This window comes from Oncorhynchus mykiss, chromosome 10 (genome assembly GCF_057628025.1).
Source record: "Oncorhynchus mykiss isolate SJ-2025 chromosome 10, ASM5762802v1, whole genome shotgun sequence".
In the NCBI taxonomy this organism is placed as follows: domain Eukaryota; kingdom Metazoa; phylum Chordata; class Actinopteri; order Salmoniformes; family Salmonidae; genus Oncorhynchus; species Oncorhynchus mykiss.
The window spans coordinates 30,064,410-30,087,820 of record NC_143031.1 but is presented as its reverse complement, the minus strand read 5'-3'; the positions used below and the strand labels follow the sequence as shown (position 1 = coordinate 30,087,820).

The window sequence follows — 23,411 nt, the reverse complement described above, 5'->3', positions numbered from 1 at the left end:
GAACAATGTCCCATGATGACATTGCCTAAATGAATAAACCTGTTGGGGAGAGAATTATGGATATTACATGGCAAATACACAAACAAATATGTACAGAAACAGGGTTGAGTCAATATGTTATCAATGTGGTTTAACATATTCTGAGAAGTCAACCACCCAAGGAATGAATACAATATGCATGCTATATTACAGAATGATATTTTCTCAGACAACAAATTCACGCATGATCCACATCAATTTATTAATCAAATCTATTGAAGTCCTATTGCAAGACTAACCAAGTTCAGGTCCCACATTGCATTATATACCGATACCATGTACATGAGTTTTCTTTTTGTAATTGCTTGTAGTTAACTAAAAGAAACCACTTGCAGAGCATCTTAATAGAGGACTTTCTCTAAACCACTAAACATCAGCTCTGTCCCCTAATTATCCCCTTCAAATGAAGCCCAATTGACAACTTCAGAGGTTTAGCGTGACTGGGTTAAGTGATCAAAACGTCTGTACATTTCACATAGTGGGCCTTTAAATGTTCACCTCACCTCCTTGTCTGGTCTGTCTGCGTTGTCCTCTCTCTTGAAGAAAAAAGTGTTAATTAAGGGCATTGGTTGCTTTCTATTACCGCGCTGCTCTGGTTTACAACAGCCAGCACGTCTCCAACCCTACCACATTGTTCACAGACTCATGACAGCTCGCAAAGGTCTCCTTTAAGGCCACCAGTTCATTTGCATATGACGATGACATCAGAGCTGTGGCCCCCTTATCTATCATGCTCTGGGTCTTGTCCTGTTTGCCTCTGATATAATGATGTGCCCCACCCCTTCTAATCAGACCCCAAACAGTTTTGCAACATCAGGTGTTTGACATCTCGTCTGACACCCCTCCATGCCCCCGTACACACCCATTCCAAAGCAAGTTTTTCTTAAGAAATATTTTTCTCCAGTTTTTTGGCCTTATTTTGGCAGATTTATTTCCAGCTTCCATTTTAAAAGGTGTTTTGTTTAACACATTGTCTGTCTCTTTTGTCAACATTCAATCAGTTAAGAACAAATTCTTATTTACAATGACAGCTTTATGAGGAATGCTTTTCCAACAGTCTTGAAGGAGTTCCCACATATGCTGAGCACTTGTTGTCTCCTTTTTTCTTCACTCTGCTGTCCAACTCATCCCAAACCATCTCAATTGGGTTGAGGTCGGATGACTGTGGAGGCCAGGTCATCTGATTCAGCACTCCATCACTCTCCTTGGTCAAATAGCAATTATACAGCCTGGGGGTGTATTTTGGACCATTGTCCTGTTGAAAAACAAATGATAGTCCCAAAAAACTCAAACCAGATGGGATGGCGTATCACTGCAGAATGCTGTGGTATCCATGCTGGTTAAGTGTGCCTTGAATTCAAAATAAATAACTGACAGTGTCATCAGCAAAGTACCATCACACCTCCTCCTCCATGCTTCACGGTGGGAACCCCACATGCGGAGATCATCCATTCACAAAGACACAGCGGTTGGAACCAAAAATCAAAACTTTGGATTCATCAGACCAAAGGACAGATTTCCACCGGTCTAATGTTCATTGCTCATGTTTCATGGCCCAAGTAAGTCTCTTCTTCGTATTGGTGTCCTTTAGTAGTGGTTTCTTTGCAGAAATTCGATCATGAAGGCCTGATTCACGCAGCCTCTGAACAGTTGATGTTGAGATGTGTCTGTTACTTGAACTCTGTGAAGCATTTATTTGGGCTGCAATTTCTGAGGTGCAGTTAACTCTAATGAACTTATCCTCTGCAGCAGAGGTAACTGGGGGTCTTCCTTTCCTGTGGCGGTCCTCATGAGAGCCAGTTTCATTATGGCGCTTGATGGTTTTTGCGACTGCACTTGAAAAAACTTTATAGTTCTTGAAATTTTCCGGATTTACTGACCTTCATGTCTTAAAGTAATGATTGACTGTTTCTCTGTTTAGTTAAGCTGTTCTTGCAATAATATGGACTTGGTATTTTACCAAATAGGGCTATCTTCTGTATAGCACCCCTACCTTGTCATAACACAACGCATTAAGAAGGAAAGAAATTTCACAAATGAACTTTTAACAAGGCACACCTATTAATTGAAAAGAATTCCAGCTGAAGCTGGTTGAGAAAATGTCAAGAGTGTGCAAACCTGTCATCAAGGCAAAGGGTGGCTACTTTGAAGAATCTCAAATATAACATATATTTTGATTTGTTTAATACTTTTTTGGTTACAACATGATTCCATATGTGTTATTTCATAGTTGTGATGTCTTCACTATTATTCTACAATGTAGAATTCTGCTTTTCTTTTCTTAGTCAACCTTGTGTTCTTTTTCTTTGTTCTTGAACGTAGCTCTGTTTCTTTGTGTTCTGGAACGTAGCCCTGTCTTTCATTTTGTTCATTGTGTTCACCTGTGATTGTTTCTCACCTGGTCTCATCAGCTCCCTAGTTAGTTCAGTTCTTTCTGTTTGTATGGTTGTGAGGTATTGTTTGTTTTTGACTGCCTACCTGTGTTTGACCATTGCCTGCCTGTGACCACGATTCCTGCCTTCTGTGAAGGCTTAATAAACATCTGACGCACTCTGCACGTAAATCTACACCCTTTTCTCCCTGAGTATTCATTACAAAAATAAAAACCCTGTTATGAGTAGGTGTGTCCAAACCTTTGACTGGTACTGTATAATAATTTACAGTTCTTCCCCACTACAAATACCTTATAGTTCATGGCAAATGCAATCAATTGTGTTTTAGATGTTGACTACAAAGGAAAGGGTATCCAACTATCAGCAGCTGATTTCAATTGAATATTATGCAATGACTCTTCTTGATGTAAATGTTAGTGGTTTGAATCATCTACATATCAAACATAACTGCAACCATCTTTCTGGAGCATTCATTGTGGTTGGCATATTTTCTGGCACAATATTTGTATCATATTTCAACAAAATTGAAATAAATTTGTATGATGCACGTGGGAGGTGTCGGGTGACACGGTTTAGGGTGAGGACAGAGGTGGGGGCGACAACTTAGCCCAGTTACTGTGGAAACAGGCTCCCCAGTTTGGGCGGGGGACCAAGGGGGTGTGAGTGGTCGGGTTGATCCTACAGATAAAGACGTAAGCAGGCCTATCTGGGCGGCACCATTGAGGTGCCTGGTGTCCCTCCAACTCTTTATCAGCAAAGACTTGGGGGACACCAGGCACCAGGGAAATAAATGGAGATTTCTGGTTTCAGAGCTGGTCATGGGTGCACCTCAGCCACGCTCAAGGTCATAAATGATATCTTAACCGCCATCGATAAGAAACAATACTGTGCAGCCGTATTCATTGACCTGGCCAAGGCTTTCGACTCTGTCAATCACCACATCCTCATCGGCAGACTCGATAGCCTTGGTTTCTTAAATGATTGCCTCGCCTGGTTCACCAACTACTTCTCTGATAGAGTTCAGTGTGTCAAATCGGAGGGCCTGTTGTCCGGGCCTCTGGCAGTCTCTATGGGGGTGCCACAGGGTTCAATTCTTGGCCGACTCTCTTCTCTGTATACATCAATGATGTCGCTCTTGCTGCTGGTGAGTCTCTGATCCACCTCTACGCAGACAACACCATTCTGTATACTTCTGGCCCTTCTTTGGACACTGTGTTAACAACCCTCCAGACGAGCTTCAATGCCATACAACTCTCCTTCCGTGGCCTCCAACTGCTCTTAAATATAAGTAAAACTAAATGCATGCTCTTCAACCGATCGCTGCCTGCACCTGCCCGCCCGTCCAGCATCACTACTCTGGACGGTTCTGACTTAGAATATGTGGACAACTACAAATAACTAGGTGTCTGGTTAGACTATAAACTCTCCTTCCAGACTCACATCAAACATCTCCAATCCAAAGTTAAATCTAGAATCGGCTTCCTATTTTGCAACAAAGAATCCTTCACTCATGCTGCCAAACATACCCTCGTAAAACTGACCATCCTACTGATCCTCGACTTCTGCGATGTCATTTACAAAATAGCCTCCAATACCCTACACATTGGATGCAGTCTATCACAGTGTCATCCATTTTGTCACCAAAGCCCCATATACTACATACCACTGCGACCTGTACGCTCTCGTTGGCTGGCCCTCGCCTCATACTCATCTACAAGACCCTGCTAGGTAAAGTCCCCCCTTAACTTAGCTCGCTGGTCACCATAGCAGCACCCACCTGTAGCACACGTTCCAGCAGGTATATCTCTCTGGTCAACCCAAAACCAATTATTTCTTTCGCTGCCTCTCCTTCCAGTTCTCTGTTGCCAATGACTGGAACGAACTACAAAAATCTCTGAAGCTGGAAACACTTATCTCCCTCACTAGCTTTAAGCACCAGCTGTCAGAGCAGCTCACAGATTACTGCACCTGTACATAGCCCATCTATAATTTAGCCCAAACAACTACCTCTTCTCCTACTGTATTTATGTATTTTGCTCCTTTGCACCCCATTATTTCTATTTCTACTTTGCACATTCTTCCACTGCAAATCTACCATTCCAGTGTTTTACTTGCTATATTGTATTTACTTCACCACTATGGCCTTTCTTTTGCCTTTACCTCCCTTATCTCACCTCATTTGCTCACATCGTATATAGACTTATTTTTCTACTGTATTATTGACTGTATGTTTGTTTTACTCCATGTGTAACTCTGTGTTGTTGTATGTGTCGAACTGCTTTGCTTTATCTTGACCAAGTCGCAATTGTAAATGTGAACTTGTTCTCAACTTGCCTACCTGGTTAAATAAAGGTGAAATAAAAATAAATAAAAACATATTTTTCTTTACAGCGCATTCAAATCAAAATGTATTTCTGCAGCCAGCCAGACATTGAAGAGCAGGAGGACAAAAACATCATTTATTTAAGTTTGGAATTAAAAATAATAATAATATACATTTGCTTTACTTTGTAAAAATGCAATTTCACATTTCACATCTAAATCAGACTAAATTTGCTTTATAGACATTCATATAAATGTTCTGTAATGTTCTGATTTACCTCTACATAACATATGAGCAGAAGAGCAGAACATGAGTCTCCAGTCCATACAAGTTCTGTGTAGGCCCTGGGATAAGAGATTTGTAAGTTCTCTCAAATACGTATTTCATATGTAGAATGATTTATCCATTCCTAATGATAATTTAAAATATTATTTAATCATACAACCACATTAATAATTTCACCCTCCTGCCTTGAAGACCAAAGACAAATATATATTTTTGTGACATGATTTACTACATTAGAGAAGCTCAGAAGTGTTTAGATATTTTTGGTATAATGATGATATTTATCATAACCAAGCCACATCTCAAAGAGCCAGGCCATCCCCGTAGAGCAGAATTCCAGTGGACTGGAGGTTGTTACTTAGGGAGCAAGGTGTCACTCGACACACACCTCTGCATTGACACTCCCCTGCCTTCTGTCCTGTGTCTGTCTGGTCAGCCAGTATAATAAAGGAGCCAGGACCAGCTTCCTGTAGTAATGGCCGGCCAAACTGCCAAACTGCCCAGGTGATTAGCACCTGGCCTGGGAGTTGAGGGTTTTGAAGTTGGGAAACCCCAATGCCTCACTGCCTATGCTGAACACCAACCTCCCCCTCCCTGCTCCCTTCTTTTCACACAACAACATGTAGGCTACTCTAAACTGTGTAAAGATCAAAGTCGGGTTCTGATTGATGTTCCAACACTTAACACACACACACACATACACACCTCTGTCTTCTTCCATATGGGAGGGAATGGTATAGGGGATAGCTGTCCTAATCACATCTCAAGTGCATATCACAGAGTTCGAGTTTGGAGTAAATCAGAGAGGAATTAACAACAAGAGCACTGACTGGAGCTCCAAGGCCATGTATCTGCATGAGGAGAGGCTGCTGTGTGGTGACTACCCACTTAACTCTCAGCCCAGGAACTATGGCTATTGTCCACCAGGTAGGTTTGTGTTTAATGGATAGACAACATGACCAAATGTTATTGGAAACGTTGCATTACAGTGTTTAAAAATCCTAATTGAGCCTAACAATACAGTTTTTGCTCTTTCCTATTGCGAGGGGTAGCCTATCCCACTGGGCACACACGTCAATTCAACATCTAACATAATGTCATTGAATTGATGTGGAAACAACGTTGATTCATTCAACCACTGCCCAGTGGTTAGCTATTTATGTAGTCTATTGTCATAGGTTTGTGGAATAAAAACATAACTCTAATATAGGCTATGAATGACGCAAATAAATACCTTCTACTAGATTGTAAAGATGCGGTTCGGCGGGGCCAGTCTTGGAACAGCAGCGGTAAAGTCGGGTGTGAACCCGAGCTTTCAGCTCTTCAAGTCCGGGTGTCGCTCCAGGGTCGCGAGCTATGGGAACAATTTGGCGATATAGGAACTGAGATGCTCATCACCAAAACAGGAAGGTAGGATGTGTGGATGGTAAATAGCGGTAGCCATAGGCCTTCATAATAACCGCTTGTCAAGAATATGAAACATGAGTGATAGAAACATTAGAAATTAATTAAATATGATAGCCTAAAATAATGTAATTTCCATTTGGTGACTGTTTTGGGACATAGGCCTAGTCTCAGAGTCATTCTGTTTATAAAGTTGACATTTTTTCTCAAGGTTGACAATGCGAAGAACCACTATTTTTTATGAAATTGAATAACCGACAGTCGTATGGAGCAAAAAGTAACACTTTCAGTCTTTTGCTTATTTATGAAAATATTATTTAAGTTATTAATAATAGTGTATACAAACAACATACATATCTCAGCTACCATTACCCACTGTAACTACCTTTCTAGGACATGCCAGTCCTTTACAAGTCAACAGAAAGTGTCAGAAGTCAAAATGTACACTTAACCCTGTAGTCTGAGTACCAGTTTCTTCAGCTGAAGTTCCACTCCTTGTCACTGCCAAAGATACTTTTATTTTTTTATTTTTTTTATTTCACATTTATTTAATCAGGTAGGCCAGTTGAGAACAAGTTCTCATTTACAACTGCGACATTGCCAAGATAAAACAAAGCAGCGCGACACAAACAACACAGAGTTACACATGGAATAAACAAACGTACAGTCAATAACACAAGAGAAAAAATCTATATAGTGTGTGCAAATGTAGTAAGATTAGGGAGGTAAGGTAATAAATAGGCCATAGCGGTGAAATAATTACAATTTAGCAATTAAATACTGGAGTGATAGTGCAATAAGATGAATGTGCAGATAGAGATACTGGGGTGCAAAGGAGCAAAACAATAACAATACGGGGAAGAGGTATTCTTAATGTAGTAAGATTAGGGAGGTAAGGCAATAAATAGGCCATAGAGGCGAAATAATTACAATAGCCCTATAGTGGGCTATTTACAGATGTGCTGTGTACAGGTGCAATGATCGATAAGCTGCTCTGACAGCTGATGATGCTTAAAGTTAATGAGGGAGATATAAGACTCCAGCTTCAGTGATTTTTGCAATTCGTTCCAGTCATTGGCAGCAGAGAACTGGAAGGAAAGGCGTCCAAATAAGGAGTTGGCTTTGGGGATGGCCAGTGAAATATACCTGCTGGAGCGCGTGCTACGGGTGGGTGCTACTATGGTGACCAGTGAGCTGAGATAAGGCGGGGCTTTACCTAGCAAAGACTTATAGATGATCTGGAGCCAGTGGAGGCTATTTTGTAAATGACATCGGCGAAATCAAGGATCGGTAGGATAGTCCGTTTTATGAGGGTATGTTTGGCAGCATTAGTAAAGGATGCTTTGTTGCAGAATAGGAAGCCGATTCTAGATTTAATTTTGGATTGGAGATGCTTAATGTGAGTATGGAAGGAGAGTTTACAGTCTAACCAGACACCTAGGTATTTGTAGTTGTCCACATATTCTAAGTCAGAACCGTCCAGAGTAGACGGGCGGGCGGGTGCGGGCAGCGATCGGTTGAAGAGTTGGAGGCCACGGAAGGAGTGTTGTATGGCATTGAAGCTCGTCTGGAGGTTTGTTACCACAGTGTCCAAAGAAGGGCCAGAAGTATACAGAATGGTGTCGTTTGCGTAGAGGTGGATCAGAGAATCACCAGCAGCAAGAGCGACATCATTGATGTATACAGAGAAAAGAGTCGGCCCGAGTATAGAACCCTGTGGCACCCCCATAGAGACTGCCAGACTGCCAGAGGTCTGGACAACAGGCCCTTGACATACTGAACTCTATCTGAGAAGTAGTTGGTGCACCAGGCGAGGCAGTCATTTGAGAAACCAGGTTGTTGAGTCTGCCGAGAAGAATGCGGTGATTGACAGAGTCGAAAGCCTTGGCCAGGTCGATGAAGACGGCTGCACAGTATTGTCTTTTATCGATGGCGGTTATGAAATCGTTTAGGACCTTGAGTGTGTCTGAGGTGCACCCATGACCCGCTCAGAAACCAGATGGCATAGCGGAGAAGGTGTGGTGGGATTTGAAATGGTGTGATCTGTGATCTGTTTGTTAACTTGGCTTTCGAAGATTTTAGAAAGGCAGGGTAGGATAGATATAGGTCTGTAACAGTTTGGGTCTAGAGTGTCTCCCCATATGAAGAGGGTGATGACCGTGGCAGCTTTCCAATCTTTAGGGATCTCAGATGATACGAAAGAAAGGTTGAACAGGCTAGTCATAAGGGTTGCAACAATTGCGGCGGAACATTTTAGAAAGGGTCCAGATTGTCTAGCCCAGCTGATTTGTAGGGATCCAGATTTTGCAGCTCTTTAAGAACATCAGCTATCTGGATTTGGGTGAAGGAGAAATGGGGGAGGCCTGGACAAGTTGCTGTGGGGGGTGCAGATGTCACGGCCGTCTTCCTGGAAGGAATAAGTGGACCAAAGTGCAGCGTGGTTCATTTTCCTTTTTATTTAAAATGTCGCCAACAAAACAACAAACAAATAAACCGTGCAGCTATAGCTAACAGTGCTATAGTGCCGCTAACAAAGATAACTACCCACACTGAAAGGAGGGGAAAAAGGGCTACCTAAGTATGATTCCCAATCAGAGACAACAATAGACAGCTGTCCCTGATTGAGAACCATACCCGGCCAAAACATAGAAATAAAGAAACATAGAAAACAAAACATAGAGTGCCCACCCCACATCACACCTAACCAAATAGAGAAATATAGCGGCTCTCTAAGGTCAGGGCATGACAGCAGAGCTGTTGACCGGGGTAGGGGTAGCCAGGTGGAAGGTATGGCCAGCTGTAGAAAAATGTTTATTGAAATTCTTGATTATCGTAGATTTATTGGTGGTGACAGTGTTTCCTAGCCTCAGTACAGTGGGCAGCTGGGAAGAGGTGCTCTTATTCTCCATGGACTTTACAGTGTCCCAGAACTTTTTGAAGTGTGTGCAACAGGATGCAAATTTCAGTTTGAAAAAGCTAGCCTTAGATTTCCTAACTGCCTGTGTATATTGGTTCCTAACCAATATCTGTTCTTAGTTCTAAATTTTTTTAAATGGGACATGCTTATTTAAGATGGGGAAGAAAGCACTATAAAGAATAACCAGGCATCCTCTACTGATGGAATGAGGTCAATTTCCTTCCAGGATACCGGGCCAGGTTGAGAATCATACCGGGCCAGGTTGATTAGAAAGGCCTGTTCGCTCTAGTGTTTTAGGGAGCGTTTGACAGTGATGAGGGGTGGTCGTTTGAATGCGGACCCATTACAGACTGGCCTTTCCAATGTCTATCTGCCGACTGCGGTTACTACACTTAACAAAAATCTAAACACAATATGTAAAGTGTTGGTCCCATGTTTCATGAGCTGAAATATAAGATCCCAGAAATGTTCCATACACACAAAAAGCTTATTTGTGTCAGTTTATTTTTTATGTCTTTGTGTTAGGTTGGTCAGGGCGTGAGTTGGGGTGGGTAGTCTATGTTATTTTTTCTATGTTATATTTCTATGTGTTTGGCCTAGTATGGTTCTCAATCAGAGGCAGGTGTCGTTCGTTATCTCTGATTGAGAATCATACTTAGGTAGCCTGTTTTTCCCATTTTGGTTGTGGGTGTTCTGTTTTTGTGTCTGCACCAGACAGAACTGTTTTGGTTGTGCTCTGTGTTTAGTTCCATTATTAAAAGTATGAACACGTACCACACTGCACCTTGGTCCTCACCTTCTTCCACCTATGACAGCTGTTACAATTTCGCTGAAATGTTTTGCACAAATTTGTTTAGTGAGCATTTCTCCTTTTCCAAGATAATCCATCACCTGACAGGGGTTGCATATCAAGAAGCTGATTAAACAGTATGATTATTACTCAGGTACACCTTGTGATGGGGACAATAAAAGGCCACTCTAAAATGTGTAGTTTTGTGTCACAACACGATGCCACAGATGTCTCAAGTTTTGAGGGAGCGTGCTATTGGCATGCTGACTGCAGGAATGTCCACCAGATCTGTTGCCAGAGAACTGAATGTTAATTTTTCTACCATAAGCCGCTTCCAGAATTTGGCAGTACGACCAACCAGCCTCACAACCGCAGACCACATGTAACCACAGCAGCCCAGGATGTCCACATCTGGCTACTTCACCTGCGGAATCGTTTGAGCCCAGCCACCCGGACAGCTGATGAAACTGAGTTTGCACAACAGAAGAATTTCTGCACAAACTGTCAGAAACAATCTCACGAAAGCTCATCTACGTCCTCGTCGTCCTCACCAGAGTCTTGACCTGACTGCAGTTCGGCGTCGTAACCAAGTTCAGTGGGCAAATGCTCACCTTTGATGGCCACTGGCATGCTGGAGAAGTGTGCTCGTCACAGATGAATACCGGTTTCAACTGTACCGGGCAGATGGCAGACAGCGTGTATGGCGATGTGTGGGTGAGCAGCTGATGTCAACGTTGTGAACAGAGTGCCCATGGTGGCGGTGGGATTATGCTATGGGCAGGTATAAACTGCGGACAATGAACGCAATTGCATTTTATCGATGGCAATTTGAATGCACAGAGATACCGCGATAAGATCCTTAGTCCCATTCGTGCCATTCATCCTCCGCCATCACCTAATATTTCAGCATGAAAATGCTCAGCCCCATGATGCAAGGATCTGTACACAATTCTTGGAAGATGTAAATGTCCCAGTTCTTCCATGGCTTGCATACTCAACAGACAGGGTGTTCCAGTTCCCGCCAATATGCAGCAACTTGACAAAGCCATTGAAGAGGAGTTGGATAACATTTCACAGGCCACAATCAACAGCCTGATCAACTCTATGCGAATGAGATGTGTTGCACATGGTGGTCACAACAGATACTAACTGGTTTTCTGATCCACTCCCCCACCATTTTTTGAAGGTATCTGTGACCAACTAATGCAGCAGCGCTTGTCAGAACTTGGAAACTCTGAAATTTCCAACTTGCTAATTGGTTTTAGTTATACACTGGCCACGTTCAACCAGTTTGTCAGTAATGTCCGAGTGTCATATGTCCGACTAGCACCTGAACCTGACAATATACCCCACTAATTTATGGCGGAGATACTATTGGTTTTTGGAAATAACATTAATATTTTCCATGACAACATGTGGAGTGTCAAAAATATAATTAGAATTTATTTTAAAAAAATATAAAACTACATTTAGCTGTTAGCTAGATAAGTTGTTGTATTTTGAGGATTAAAACTTTTTTTGTGGTTGGAATATACTTTGAGAATTTAGAGGTAGCAACTTTTTGAACGTTAGTACCTCAGTGCATTTGTTAGACTGGTTTTTCATCTGGACAAACAAAAAATGGTTGCCTAGCAACCGGATGCCAACATTTTTCTGTGGATAAAAAACAAAACATTGTCTACACTGTATTTCTGATCAATTTTATGTTATTATACACTACAGTTCAAAAGTTTGGGATCACTTAGAAATGCCCTTGTTTTTGAAATAAAAGCAAATTTTTTGTCCATTAAAATTTATGTATTTATTTTATTTTTATTTCACCTTTATTTAACCAGGTAGGCAAGTTGAGAACAAGTTCTCATTTACAATTGCGACCTGGCCAAGATAAAGCAAAGCAGTTCGACACATACAACGACACAGAGTTACACATGGAGTAAAACAAACATACAGTCAATAATACAGTATAAACAAGTCTATATACAATGTGAGCAAATGAGGTGAGATAAGGGAGGTAAAGGCAAAAAGGCCATGGTGGCAAAGTAGATACAATATAGCAAGTAAAACACTGGAATGGTAGATTTGCAATGGGAGAATGTGCAAAGTAGAAATAAAAATAATGGGGGTGCAAAGGAGCAAAATAAATAAATAAATAAATAAAATACAGTAGGGAAAGAGGTAGTTGTTTGGGCTAAATTATAGGTGGGCTATGTACAGGTGCAGTAATCTGTGAGCTGCTCTGACAGTTGGTGCTTAAAGCTAGTGAGGGAGATAAGTGTTTCCAGTTTCAGAGATTTTTGTAGTTCGTTCCAGTCATTGGCAGCAGAGCAAAATAACATCAAATTGATCAGAAATACAGTGTAGACAATGTTAATGTTGTAAATGACTATTATAGCTGGAAACGACTGATTTTTAATGGAATGTCTACATACTGTATGCTTACAGAGGCGCATTATAAGCAACCATCACCCTCGTGTTCCAATGGCACGTTGTGTAAACTAATCCAAATGCTAAATGATCATTAGAAAACCATTTTGCAAACATGTTAGCACAGCTGAAAACTTGTGTTGATTTAAGAAGCAATAAAACTGTCCTTCTTTAGACTAGTTGAGTATTTGGAGCATCAGCATTTGTGGGTTTGATTACAGGCTCAAAATGGCCAGAAACAAATACTTTCTTTGTGAAACTCATCAGTCTATACTTGTTCTGAGAAATTAAGGCTATTCCATGCGAGAAATTGACAGGCTATCAATCAAGTTAGAGCAGCTAGCTTGTCTAACTATCTTAGCTGGCATACCTGCTGGCAAGGTTGGTAGACTTTAGAAAAGCAAGCAATAACTAAGTATACTGAATAAGACATTCCTTTCAATCGTTTATCCATATTTTAGCAGAGATGCAGAGAAGCATATTTAGTTTCTTTAAAAAAACACACCAGTCAGGAGGATACAGACAGCTCAAGAGGTATGCTTACATATGCAGAAAAATATACATATTTCTTTGACACAGAATGAAGCATAATGATGTCTCTAGATTGCAGGAAAAATCTGTTTTAGGTGTTTGAATAATGCTAAATTCTCCAATTTACAGACGGGGGCATAGCCCCACTACCACCCCCAGGCATCCTCACGTACCTTGTGCTCCCTCAGATTTTTGGGGTGCATGACACCCTTTGGCGGGGTTCATTGTAACAGGCTGCAGGGTTAAATGTAACACCGTTTTCAATGATAAAAATGAGGGGTAATTGAAACATTTTCTGACTTGAAGCTGATATTTGGATGAAATTTCACTACATTGACTAAAATATATGTATATTTGATATTTTAGGCATGTCATATTGACCAAAAACAGAGTAACCAAAATGTATACAGTGCTTTGCGAAAGTATTCGGCCCCCTTGAACCTTGCAACCTTTTGCCACATTTCAGGCCTCAAACATAAAGATATAAAACTGTATTTTTTTGTGAAGAATCAACAACAAGTGGGACACAATCATGAAGTGGAATGACATTTATTGGATATTTCAAACTTTTTTAACAAATCAAAAACTGAAAAATTGGGCGTGCAAAATTATTCAGCCCCTTTACTTTCAGTGCAGCAAACTCTCTCCAGATGTTCAGTGAGGATCTCTGAATGATCCAATGTTGACCTAAATGACTAATGATGATAAATACAATCCACCTGTGTGTAATCAAGTCTCCGTATAAATGCACCTGCACTGTGATAGTCTCAGAGGTCCGTTAAAAGCGCAGAGAGCATCATGAAGAACAAGGAACACACCAGGCAGGTCCGAGATACTGTTGTGAAGAAGTTTAAAGCCGGATTTGGATACAAAAAGATTTCCCAAGCTTTAAACATCCCAAGGAGCACTGTGCAAGCGATAATATTGAAATGGAAGGAGTATAAGACCACTGCAAATCTACCAAGACCTGGCCGTCCCTCTAAACTTTCAGCTCATACAAGGAGAAGACTGATCAGAGATGCAGCCAAGAGGCCCATGATCACTCTGGATGAACTGCAGAGATCTACAGCTGAGGTGGGAGACTCTGTCCATAGGACAACAATCAGTCGTATCTTGCACAAATCTGGCCTTTATGGAAGAGTGGCAAGAAGAAAGCCATTTCTTAAAGATATCCATAAAAAGTGTTGTTTAAAGTTTGCCACAAGCCACCTGGGAGACACACCAAACGTGGAAGAAGGTGCTCTGGTCTATATGAAACCAAAATTGAACTTTTTGGCAACAATGCAAAACGTTATGTTTGGCGTAAAAGCAACACAGCTGAACACACCATCCCCACTGTCAAACATGGTGGTGGCAGCATCATGGTTTGGGCCTGCTTTTCTTCAGCAGGGACAGGGAAGATGGTTAAAATTGATGGGAAGATGGATGGAGCCAAATACAGGACCATTCTGGAAGAAAACCTGATGGAGTCTGCAAAAGACCTGAGACTGGGACGGAGATTTGTCTTCCAACAAGACAATGATCCAAAACATAAAGCAAAATCTACAATGGAATGGTTCAAAAATAAACATATCCAGGTGTTAGAATGGCCAAGTCAAAGTCCAGACCTGAATCCAATCGAGAATCTGTGGAAAGAACTGAAAACTGCTGTTCACAAATGCTCTCCATCCAACCTCACTGAGCTCGAGCTGTTTTGCAAGGAGGAATGGGAAAAAATGTCAGTCTCTCGATGTGCAAAACTGATAGAGACATACCCCAAGCGACTTACAGCTGTAATCGCAGCAAAAGGTGGCGCTACAAAGTATTAACTTAAGGGGGCTGAAAAATTTTGCACGCCCAATTTTTCAGTTTTTGATTTGTTAAAAAAGTTTGAAATATCCAATAAATGTCGTTCCACTTCATGATTGTATCCCACTTGTTGTTGATTCTTCACAAAAATACAGTTTTATATCTTTATGTTTGAAGCCTGAAATGTGGCAAAAGGTCGCAAAGTTCAAGGGGGCCGAATACTTTCGCAAGGCACTGTATATTATAGATAGGATACTTTTCACATTCAAAACTATGATTTTTTTCCTTACATTTTTCTAAGGTATTTTCTTAGTTGTAATTGCAAACTTGATATAAAGAACTGCCTTTTTCCCCCCATTTTTTCCCCATGTGAATATTTCTAAATACCATATAAAATACCATTGCATTTTAGATAAAAGGGTTAATTGTGGTAAATGTTCATATTTGCCCCCACTACAAATCTGAGTTTAATCTGAGTTTTGTGAGAAAATACACCAGTAATTATTGTCATCAGCTATACCAATCAACAGACCTCTTCTCACTGATAAAAATGATATATTAAAAAAAGAGAGGCGGCAAGAATATTGACCATTCTGCTTGAAAAATGTATGGATTCTAGCAAAAGTTACAAGGCATGTAGATACACTAACCAAGCATTAGCACATTGAATAACATCATTCAGCTTGCTACTTGGTTTCTAGTTTGAGTTTCGTTGTTACTTTGTGCCCTGTGTTACTTTGTGCCCTGGACTCTCCTAACCGGTTGGTTCAATATTGTTCAAACTTCCCACCTGATTGTATTTTATAGGCGTATGTTTCCAAGCTGCAGAGTCACTGTGACAGGGTTGAATCCTCAGGCAAAGTATGTGTTGATGATGGACATGGTCTCGTTTGATGACGACAAATACAAGGTACCTCACCCTACCCCTCCCGGCATTATGCTACTGTTTATTTAAATTTTGCGTTATCTATTGCTACCACAACACACACACACAAACACACACACACTAAAGTTGTAGATTAGTGTTTGTGTTTAGATTGATAAGCTTTAGAAAAATATGTTAGATTCAAAACTGCAGAAGATGCTGGTTATCAATGTGTTTAGACACTAAACTGTACCTTTGTCCTGTGCAGTGGAGCAGGGATCGCTGGGAAGTGAGTGGTATGACCGAGTCACATCTTCCCAACCGCTTCTTCATCCACCCAGACTCTCCCTCCCTGGGGGAGAGGTGGATGCAATACCCCGTCTCGTTCCACAAGCTCAAACTCACCAACAACACCCTCAACTCCAGTGGCCTGGTAAGGCTTGGCATGGAAGGACCATGGCACATTTTATGACATTAAAAGTGTCATGTCACCATGACACTGTTGCAAAACAGCTGATAGTCACTGAATGTTGCTTAAACCTGGAACATGCACCTTTTTGGGCAACCCAACCAAATTCTCATAGAAATGTGAGTTATAGATCTGTCATTCATGTTAAAAACAAGTCTAAGAAGCGTTAGATCTGTTCTATGTGCTGTGTTTCTATGCTTCCTGTGGTTAAGTGACATTTTTGTGTCTTTTACTTTCAGTTTTGTACACCAGCTTCATACAGCTGAAAGTACAATATTTTTGGTTATGTACAATATATTTCACAGCAGTTTAGATGGTACAATGATTCTCTACACTATACTTGCTTGTTAACCCTCTGTTATCCCCATGGTTTTTGTGTGTGATTGTTTTATTGTAAGTTTGGTCCGATGTTTGTGGGCTTACTTCATGTATTTGGACATTTTTAGTAAAGTTCCTTGTGTTACTCATCTCTGCTGTCCTGCGCCTGACTCCTCTGCACCAGCTACACCCAGATCTTTACACCTTGCTTACATTTGGATGCAAAAAGCTGTCTGTGCAAAGCTGTCATCAAGGCAAAGGGTGGCTACTTTGAAGAATCTCAAATATAAAATATATTTTGATATGTTTAAGACCTTTTTGGTTACTACATGATTCCATGTGTTATTTCATAGTATTGATATCTTCACTATTGTTCTACAATGTAGAAAATAGTACAAATAAAGAAAAGTCCTTGAATTAGTAGGTGTGTCCAAACCTTTGACTGGCATTGTATATTCATTTTGTTGCAGAGATTTTGGGGGCCAAATTAAACAATTTGGCCCACGGACCGCCAGTTGGAGAACCCTGATGTAAGATGAGATGGAGAGTATGTGTTGACAGGCATAGTAGTAACAGTTATCATCATATGTTCTGCAGGTGGTTCTTCACTCCATGCATAAGTACCAGCCCCGTCTGCACATCGTCCAATCTCCAGACCCCTACAACCCTCTGTCAGGGGGCTACCTGCGCTTTACCTTCCCCGAGGCAGCCTTCATAGCTGTCACTGCCTACCAGAACTCAGAGGTAAGACCAGGACACCTTGGAATTCTCCAAGAAGGAGATATTGGAACAACTCTAATCCAATTGTGTTGATTAGAGTGCTCTCTGGAGTTTGAATATGGACAATGCATGTAAAGTCTGGAACGTCAAATGCTGCTTCAAGAGTGCATAATAAGAGATGTGTACAGCACAGGAGTCTGCTGAGGGGAGAACGGCTAATAATAATAGCCGGAATGGAGCACATGGAATGGCATCAAACACCTGGAAAGCCCAAAACATTTTCAAAGACTCCAGTCACCCAAGTCATAGAATGTTCTCTCTGCTATCGCACGGCAAACGGAACTGGAGAGCCAAGTCTAGGCCCAAAAGGCTCCTTAACAGCTTTTACCCATAAAACATAAGACTGCTGAACAATTAATCAAATGGCCACCCGGACTATTTACATTGACACCCCCTCCGCCCACTCGCTGTTTATTATCTTTACCCCTACCTACATGTACAAATTACCTCGACTAACCTGCACCTCCACACATTGACATGGTAATGGTAGTATATAGCCTCGTTATTGTTATTTTATTGTGTTACTTTTGATAACATTTTTTACTTTATTTAAAACATGTAACGTTGTCAAAATGTAACGTTGTAACGTTAAAAATGTATCGTTGTCATTTGTAAATATTTTCTTAACTCTATTCCTTGAACTGCATTGTTGGTTAAGACCTTGTAAGTAAGCATTTCACGGTACGGTTGTATTCGGTGCATGTGCCATTTTATTTGTTTGCTGCATTTGATATCATTCCACTGATTCCGCTCCAGGCATTAGAACGAGCCCATTCTTCCCAATTAAGTAGCTACCAACCTCCTGTGGTGTACAGTACTAAACTCGGCAAAAAAAGGATCCTGTCTTTCAAAGATAATTAGTAAAAATCCAAATAACTTCACAGATCTTCATTGTAAAGGGTTTAAACACTGTTTCCCATGCTTGTTCAAAGAACCATAAACAATTAATGAACATGCACCTGTGGAACGGTCGTTAAGACACTAACAGCTTACAGACGGTAGGCAATTAAGGTCACAGTTCTGAAAACTTAGGACACTAAAGAGGCCTTTCTACTGACTCTGAGAAACAGCAAAAGGAAGATGCCCAGACAGCGCTACAGGGGGACAGCTGATCGTCCTCGCAGTGGCAGACCACGTGTAACAACACCTGCACAGGATCGGTACATACGAACATCACACATGAGGGGCAGGTACAGGATGGCAACAACAACTGCCCGAGTTACACCAGGAACGCACAATCCCTCCATCAGTGCTCAGACTGTCTGCAATAGGCTGAGAGAGGCTGGACTGAGGGCTTTTAGGCCTGTTGTAAGGCATGTCCTCACCAGACATCACCAGCAACAACGTCGCCTATGGGCACAAACCCACCGTCGCTGGACCAGACAGGACTGGGAAAAAGTGCTCTTCTCTGACGAGTCGCGGTTTTGTCTCACCAGGGGTGATGATCAGATTCGTGTTTATTGTTGAAGGACTGAGCGTTACACCGAGGCCTGTACTCTTGAGCGGGATCGATTTGGAGGTGGAGGGTCCGTCATGGTCTGGGGTGGTGTGTCACAGCATCATCGGACTGAGTTTGTTGTCATTGCAGTCAATCTCAACGCTTTGCGTTACAGGGAAGACATCCTCCTCCCTCATGTGGTACCCTTCCTGCAGGCTCATCCTTACATGACCCTCCAGCATGACAATGCCACCAGCCATATAGCTCATTCTGGATCGGAGGGTGAGGGCTAGGGCCATTCCCCCAGAAATGTCCGGGAACTTGCAGATGCCTTGGTGGGGTAACATCTCACAGCAAGAACTGGTAAATCTGGTGCAGTCCATGAGGAGGAGATGCACTGCAGTACTTAATGCAGCTGGTGTCCACACTAGATACTGACTGTTACTTTTGATTTTGACCCTCCCTTCTTTCAGAGACACATAATTCAATTTCTGTTAGTCACATGTCTGTGGAACTTGTTCAGTTTATGTCTCAGTTGTTGAATCTTGTTATGTTCATACAAATATTTACACGTTAAGTTTGCTGAAAGTAAACGCAGTTGACAGTGAGAGGACGTCAATTTTTTTTGCTGAGTTTATAATAAATGAGACGTGCAAATTTACCCAACAGATAACAAAGCTCAAGATAGACAACAACCCCTTTGCAAAAGGATTTCGTGACAATGGGCTGAACAGAAAAAGGTGAGAGACTGCCTTCTAGTAGCTTGAAACATGAACAGCAACTCACTTGAAAGTGATACAATACTCCTCCCAGTATGAATAACTATCAAATGTGTTTGTCAATTATATCGTCCCCAATATGTTCCTCTTGGTAAACCGTTGAATTGTTTGCTCAGTGGAAGACATGACGATTGTGCAGAATTGGAATAGTACTTAGTCGACTCACTGATCAATTAAGTGACGTGTTCTTTTCCATTTTACTGGTATACATCACTATCATGTTCATAAGAAACTGTGAATAATGACAATAGTTTCTCTCTGTAGGTTCAGAGAAAAGGAATGTCAGAGCTCCGAAAAACTAAATGAAAGACAACTCCAGATGGAATTGAAATCTTCAAATGGTATAGTCACATACAGAGTTAATAACAGAGTTTATTCAAACATCTGTAAAGAAAATTGTAAACATTACACCTAATTTCTAAAGAACGTATTTCTATTTCCTACTATGAAAAATCTAGCTATGAAAGTCAAGCCAGCTGTCTATTGATCTTTCCTAACATGGGAAAAGGAAACTGCTCAAGAAAATAGCCAGCAGGTGTCATTATTTCATTTTGAGACCATCCAAAGACTGTAGTAGGCTATCTACGTAGTCATTCTATACCCTTCCTCTAAAGTTAATTTTTAGGACATTTTAAAGAGTTTGTCAAAGTAGAAGGTGAAGGAATCTCCATGCATCTTCTCTTCTTACTGTTCTAGCATCTGAGCCTGTATTCATAGTGTCTCAGAGTTGGAGTTCTGATCTAGGATCAGTTTGCCATTGAATAATGATGAATGAATACGATTACATGGATCCTAGATCAGCACTCCTTTTCTGAGACACTTTATGAATACGGGCCCTGTTCTTTTCTGTCCTGTCCTCATTGTTTCAGTAGGATCCAGACCAGTGGAGTCAGATGATGAGGCTGATGTCATCGTCTCAAGCTCTAGCTCAGCAAATTCTTATGGTGCAGCAGGATCCAGGACTGATGACATCACGTCTCTCTCTGCTGCACATAACCCCTTAATCTCTGCCTTCATGAACTGGGGGGCTGCGTCTGCAGCCCTGCCCTGTGGCCAGGAGGGATGGGGGGTCCAGGACACAATGACCCACAACACCCACACATACAACACACTTACTACCAGGCACTATGGCAGGTCAGATGATCAAGGCCATTTCAATCTTAAAAGTGTACTAAATCAAATCATCAGCAATGAATTGTGAACGAGAATCACAATGCTTCTTCTTACCAGTCCAGTATTTCTATAGTATGATAATAGGATAAATACAAAAATAAAAACTAGGCTAATATTCTGAAACTGTACTCTATTGTTCTATTTCAGCCCTGGGCAGCATAACGAAGCCAGCCATACTGGTTTATCAAACGTTGCTTCTCCTCTCTTCCTCCCACACCCTCCACTGGGCCAGACTCACCACCTAGGGTCTGTTGGCTTCAGGAGGCCCCAGGCGCAGAGCAGGAAACCAGTGGGGCCTCACCCACCTCTCCACCGAGGAGGTCCAAGTGGTCCAGCACCAGAACTCTCCCATAGCCACAGCCACACATCAGACCACCAGCCTCAGCAGCAGCAGCCACAGCCTAATCAGGCTGAGTTTGACTACCCTCTCCCCCTGCCCCCAAAGGTCAGCAGGATGCACCTACCTGAGAGTGCCCTGCGTAGCCTGGAGAAGAGCCCCTCCCCCTCGGTGTCCGGCAGCCCTTGGTCCCTCACCGATATGCTCAACAGGATCCACAGCAGGGAAGGGTTTGGGATCAACTCAGGGAGCCCCCAGGGGAAGCTGCTCCATGCCCAGACCCAGTATGAGAGGCCAGGCCTGGAGCTGGGGGTGAACAAGGAGCTCCGGCCACCACAGCCCAATCCACCACTACCTGATGATGAGCCAGAGTACCTGCCTCTCCACAACATGATGCGCTACCACCAGAACAGCTTGATTGGTTCTGCTGGGCTGCTAAGAGACAACTATGTGGACCCTAGAGTGCCCTCCTGCAAGTCACCTATGCTCGACCTATAAGTGATCTCTTGTTCAGTAAACACAACAGGTCAGGTAGACATGAACATTTTCCCCCACCACTTGTGGACATCTAGCAACATCCCTGGGTAGACTTGAGGCAAATTAATATGCAATATTGAGTCATGTATAGTTAATTTCTCTTTGCTTTGTTAGACGTTGCAACAAAAAAAAATCCAGATTTTTCAGTTGTAAAATAGGGAAGTGGTTTGCTAGGATAAGGAACTGGGGACTCTTGCCCTGACATTAGATTTTTATCATTTGTAAGGGGAGCTAACAACTATGCAAAAGATTTGTATCATTTGTAAGGGGAGCTAACAACTATGCAATAGATTTGTATCATTTGTAAGGGGAGCTAACAACTATGCAATAGATTTGTATCATTTGTAAGGGGAGCTAACAACTATGCAATAGATTTGTATCATTTGTAAGGGGAGCTAACAACTATGCAATAGATTTGTATCATTTGTAAGGGGAGCTAACAACTATGCAATAGATTTGTATCATTTGTAAGGGGAGCTAACAACTATGCAATAGATTTGTATCATTTGTAAGGGGAGCTAACAACTATGCAATAGATTTGTATCATTTGTAAGGGGAGCTAACAACTATGCAATAGATTTGCATCATGTCTTAACCGTCAACATGTTTCCCCACTTTCTTGGGACATTATAATTAACAGTAAATAATGAGTGAGATGTGAATGCAGAAGAGCCGTGGTTAATCAAACATACACAATTCTGTTTTTTTTTGTTTTGATGTTAAGGCTGATAACATTAGCCATATCCATACTGTATGTGTCGTTGTCATGCTAGACAAGTTGGCTACAGCACGTACAGCATAAGAGTTATGGGACGAGGATAATGTAACAGGCCGCTGGTAACTGATTCTCTGAAAGAATACTGAGGAAACTGTATGAGGTGGCAGAATATTTATTACAGGGAAGTGAATAATACTTTGCAACAGCAAGACTGGAGGATATGAGGGTCACATGTTCACATGCTGAAATATCCATTTGGGACCAGTTTTCCAGTAGTATGTAATGTAACAATCTATATAAATCCAAAATAGACAAATTCACATAAACACATTTATTAAGTCTGAATAGGTATTGTATATTTCAATAATGTGCAATCTTTTTTATATATATAAATACACTGCATTCGGAAAGTATTCAGACCCGGTTATACATGTGTGCAAATTTACAACAATAAAAAAACTGAAATATCACATTTACTTAAGCATTCAGACCCTTTACTCGTTACTTTGTTGAAGCACATTTGGCAGCAATTACAGCCTCGAGGTCTTCTTGGGTATGACGCTACAAGCTTAGCACACCTGTATTTGGGGAGTTTCTCCCATTCTTCTCTCAAGATCCTCTCAAGCTCTGTCAGGTTGAATGGGGAGCGTCGCTGCACTTCTATTTTCAGATATCTCCAGAGATTTTCGATCGCATTCAAGTCCGAGCTCTGGCTGGGCCACTCAAGGACATTCAGAGACTAGTCCCGAAGCCACTCCTGCGTTATCTTGGCTGTGTGCTTTGGGTCATTGTCCTATTGGAAGGTGAACCTGAGGTCTGAGGTCCTGAGCGCTCTGGAGCAGATTTTCATCAAGGATCGCTTTGTACTTTGCTCTGTTCTTTTTTCCCTCGACCCTAACTAGTATCCCAGTCACTGCCACTGAAAAACATGCTTCACCGTAGGGATGGTGCCAGGTTCGCTCCAGACTTGACGCTTGTCATTCAGGACAAAGAGTTGAATCTTGGTTTCATCAGACCGGAGAATCTTGTGTCTCATGGTCTGAGAGTCCTTTAGCTGACTTTTGGCAAACTCCAAGTGGGATGTCATGTGCCTTTTACTGAGT

At 41.7% G+C, this 23,411-nt stretch overlaps 1 protein-coding gene across 3 annotated transcripts; it reads left to right on the top strand.

Moving 5' to 3' along the window:
- The first annotated feature begins 5,466 nt into the window (after window positions 1-5,466).
- tbx16l (T-box transcription factor 16, like) lies at window positions 5,467-22,784 on the top strand. Of its 3 annotated transcripts, none has more exons than XM_021618021.3 (9): window positions 5,467-5,967; window positions 6,285-6,450; window positions 15,702-15,804; window positions 16,028-16,192; window positions 17,144-17,290; window positions 19,434-19,504; window positions 19,808-19,884; window positions 20,416-20,677; window positions 20,864-22,784. In XM_021618021.3, exons 1-9 carry the CDS (start codon window positions 5,886-5,888, stop codon window positions 21,549-21,551), a joined length of 1,761 nt encoding a protein of 586 aa, XP_021473696.1. In that variant the 5' UTR covers window positions 5,467-5,885; the 3' UTR covers window positions 21,552-22,784. The 3 variants fall into 3 exon arrangements, with proteins under 3 accessions (XP_021473696.1, XP_021473695.1, XP_090042439.1); XM_021618020.3 differs by having other exon boundaries at window positions 5,512-5,967; window positions 20,413-20,677; XM_090186313.1 differs by lacking the exon at window positions 20,864-22,784 and having other exon boundaries at window positions 5,512-5,967; window positions 20,413-20,834.
- The last annotated feature ends 627 nt before the right edge of the window (window positions 22,785-23,411 follow it).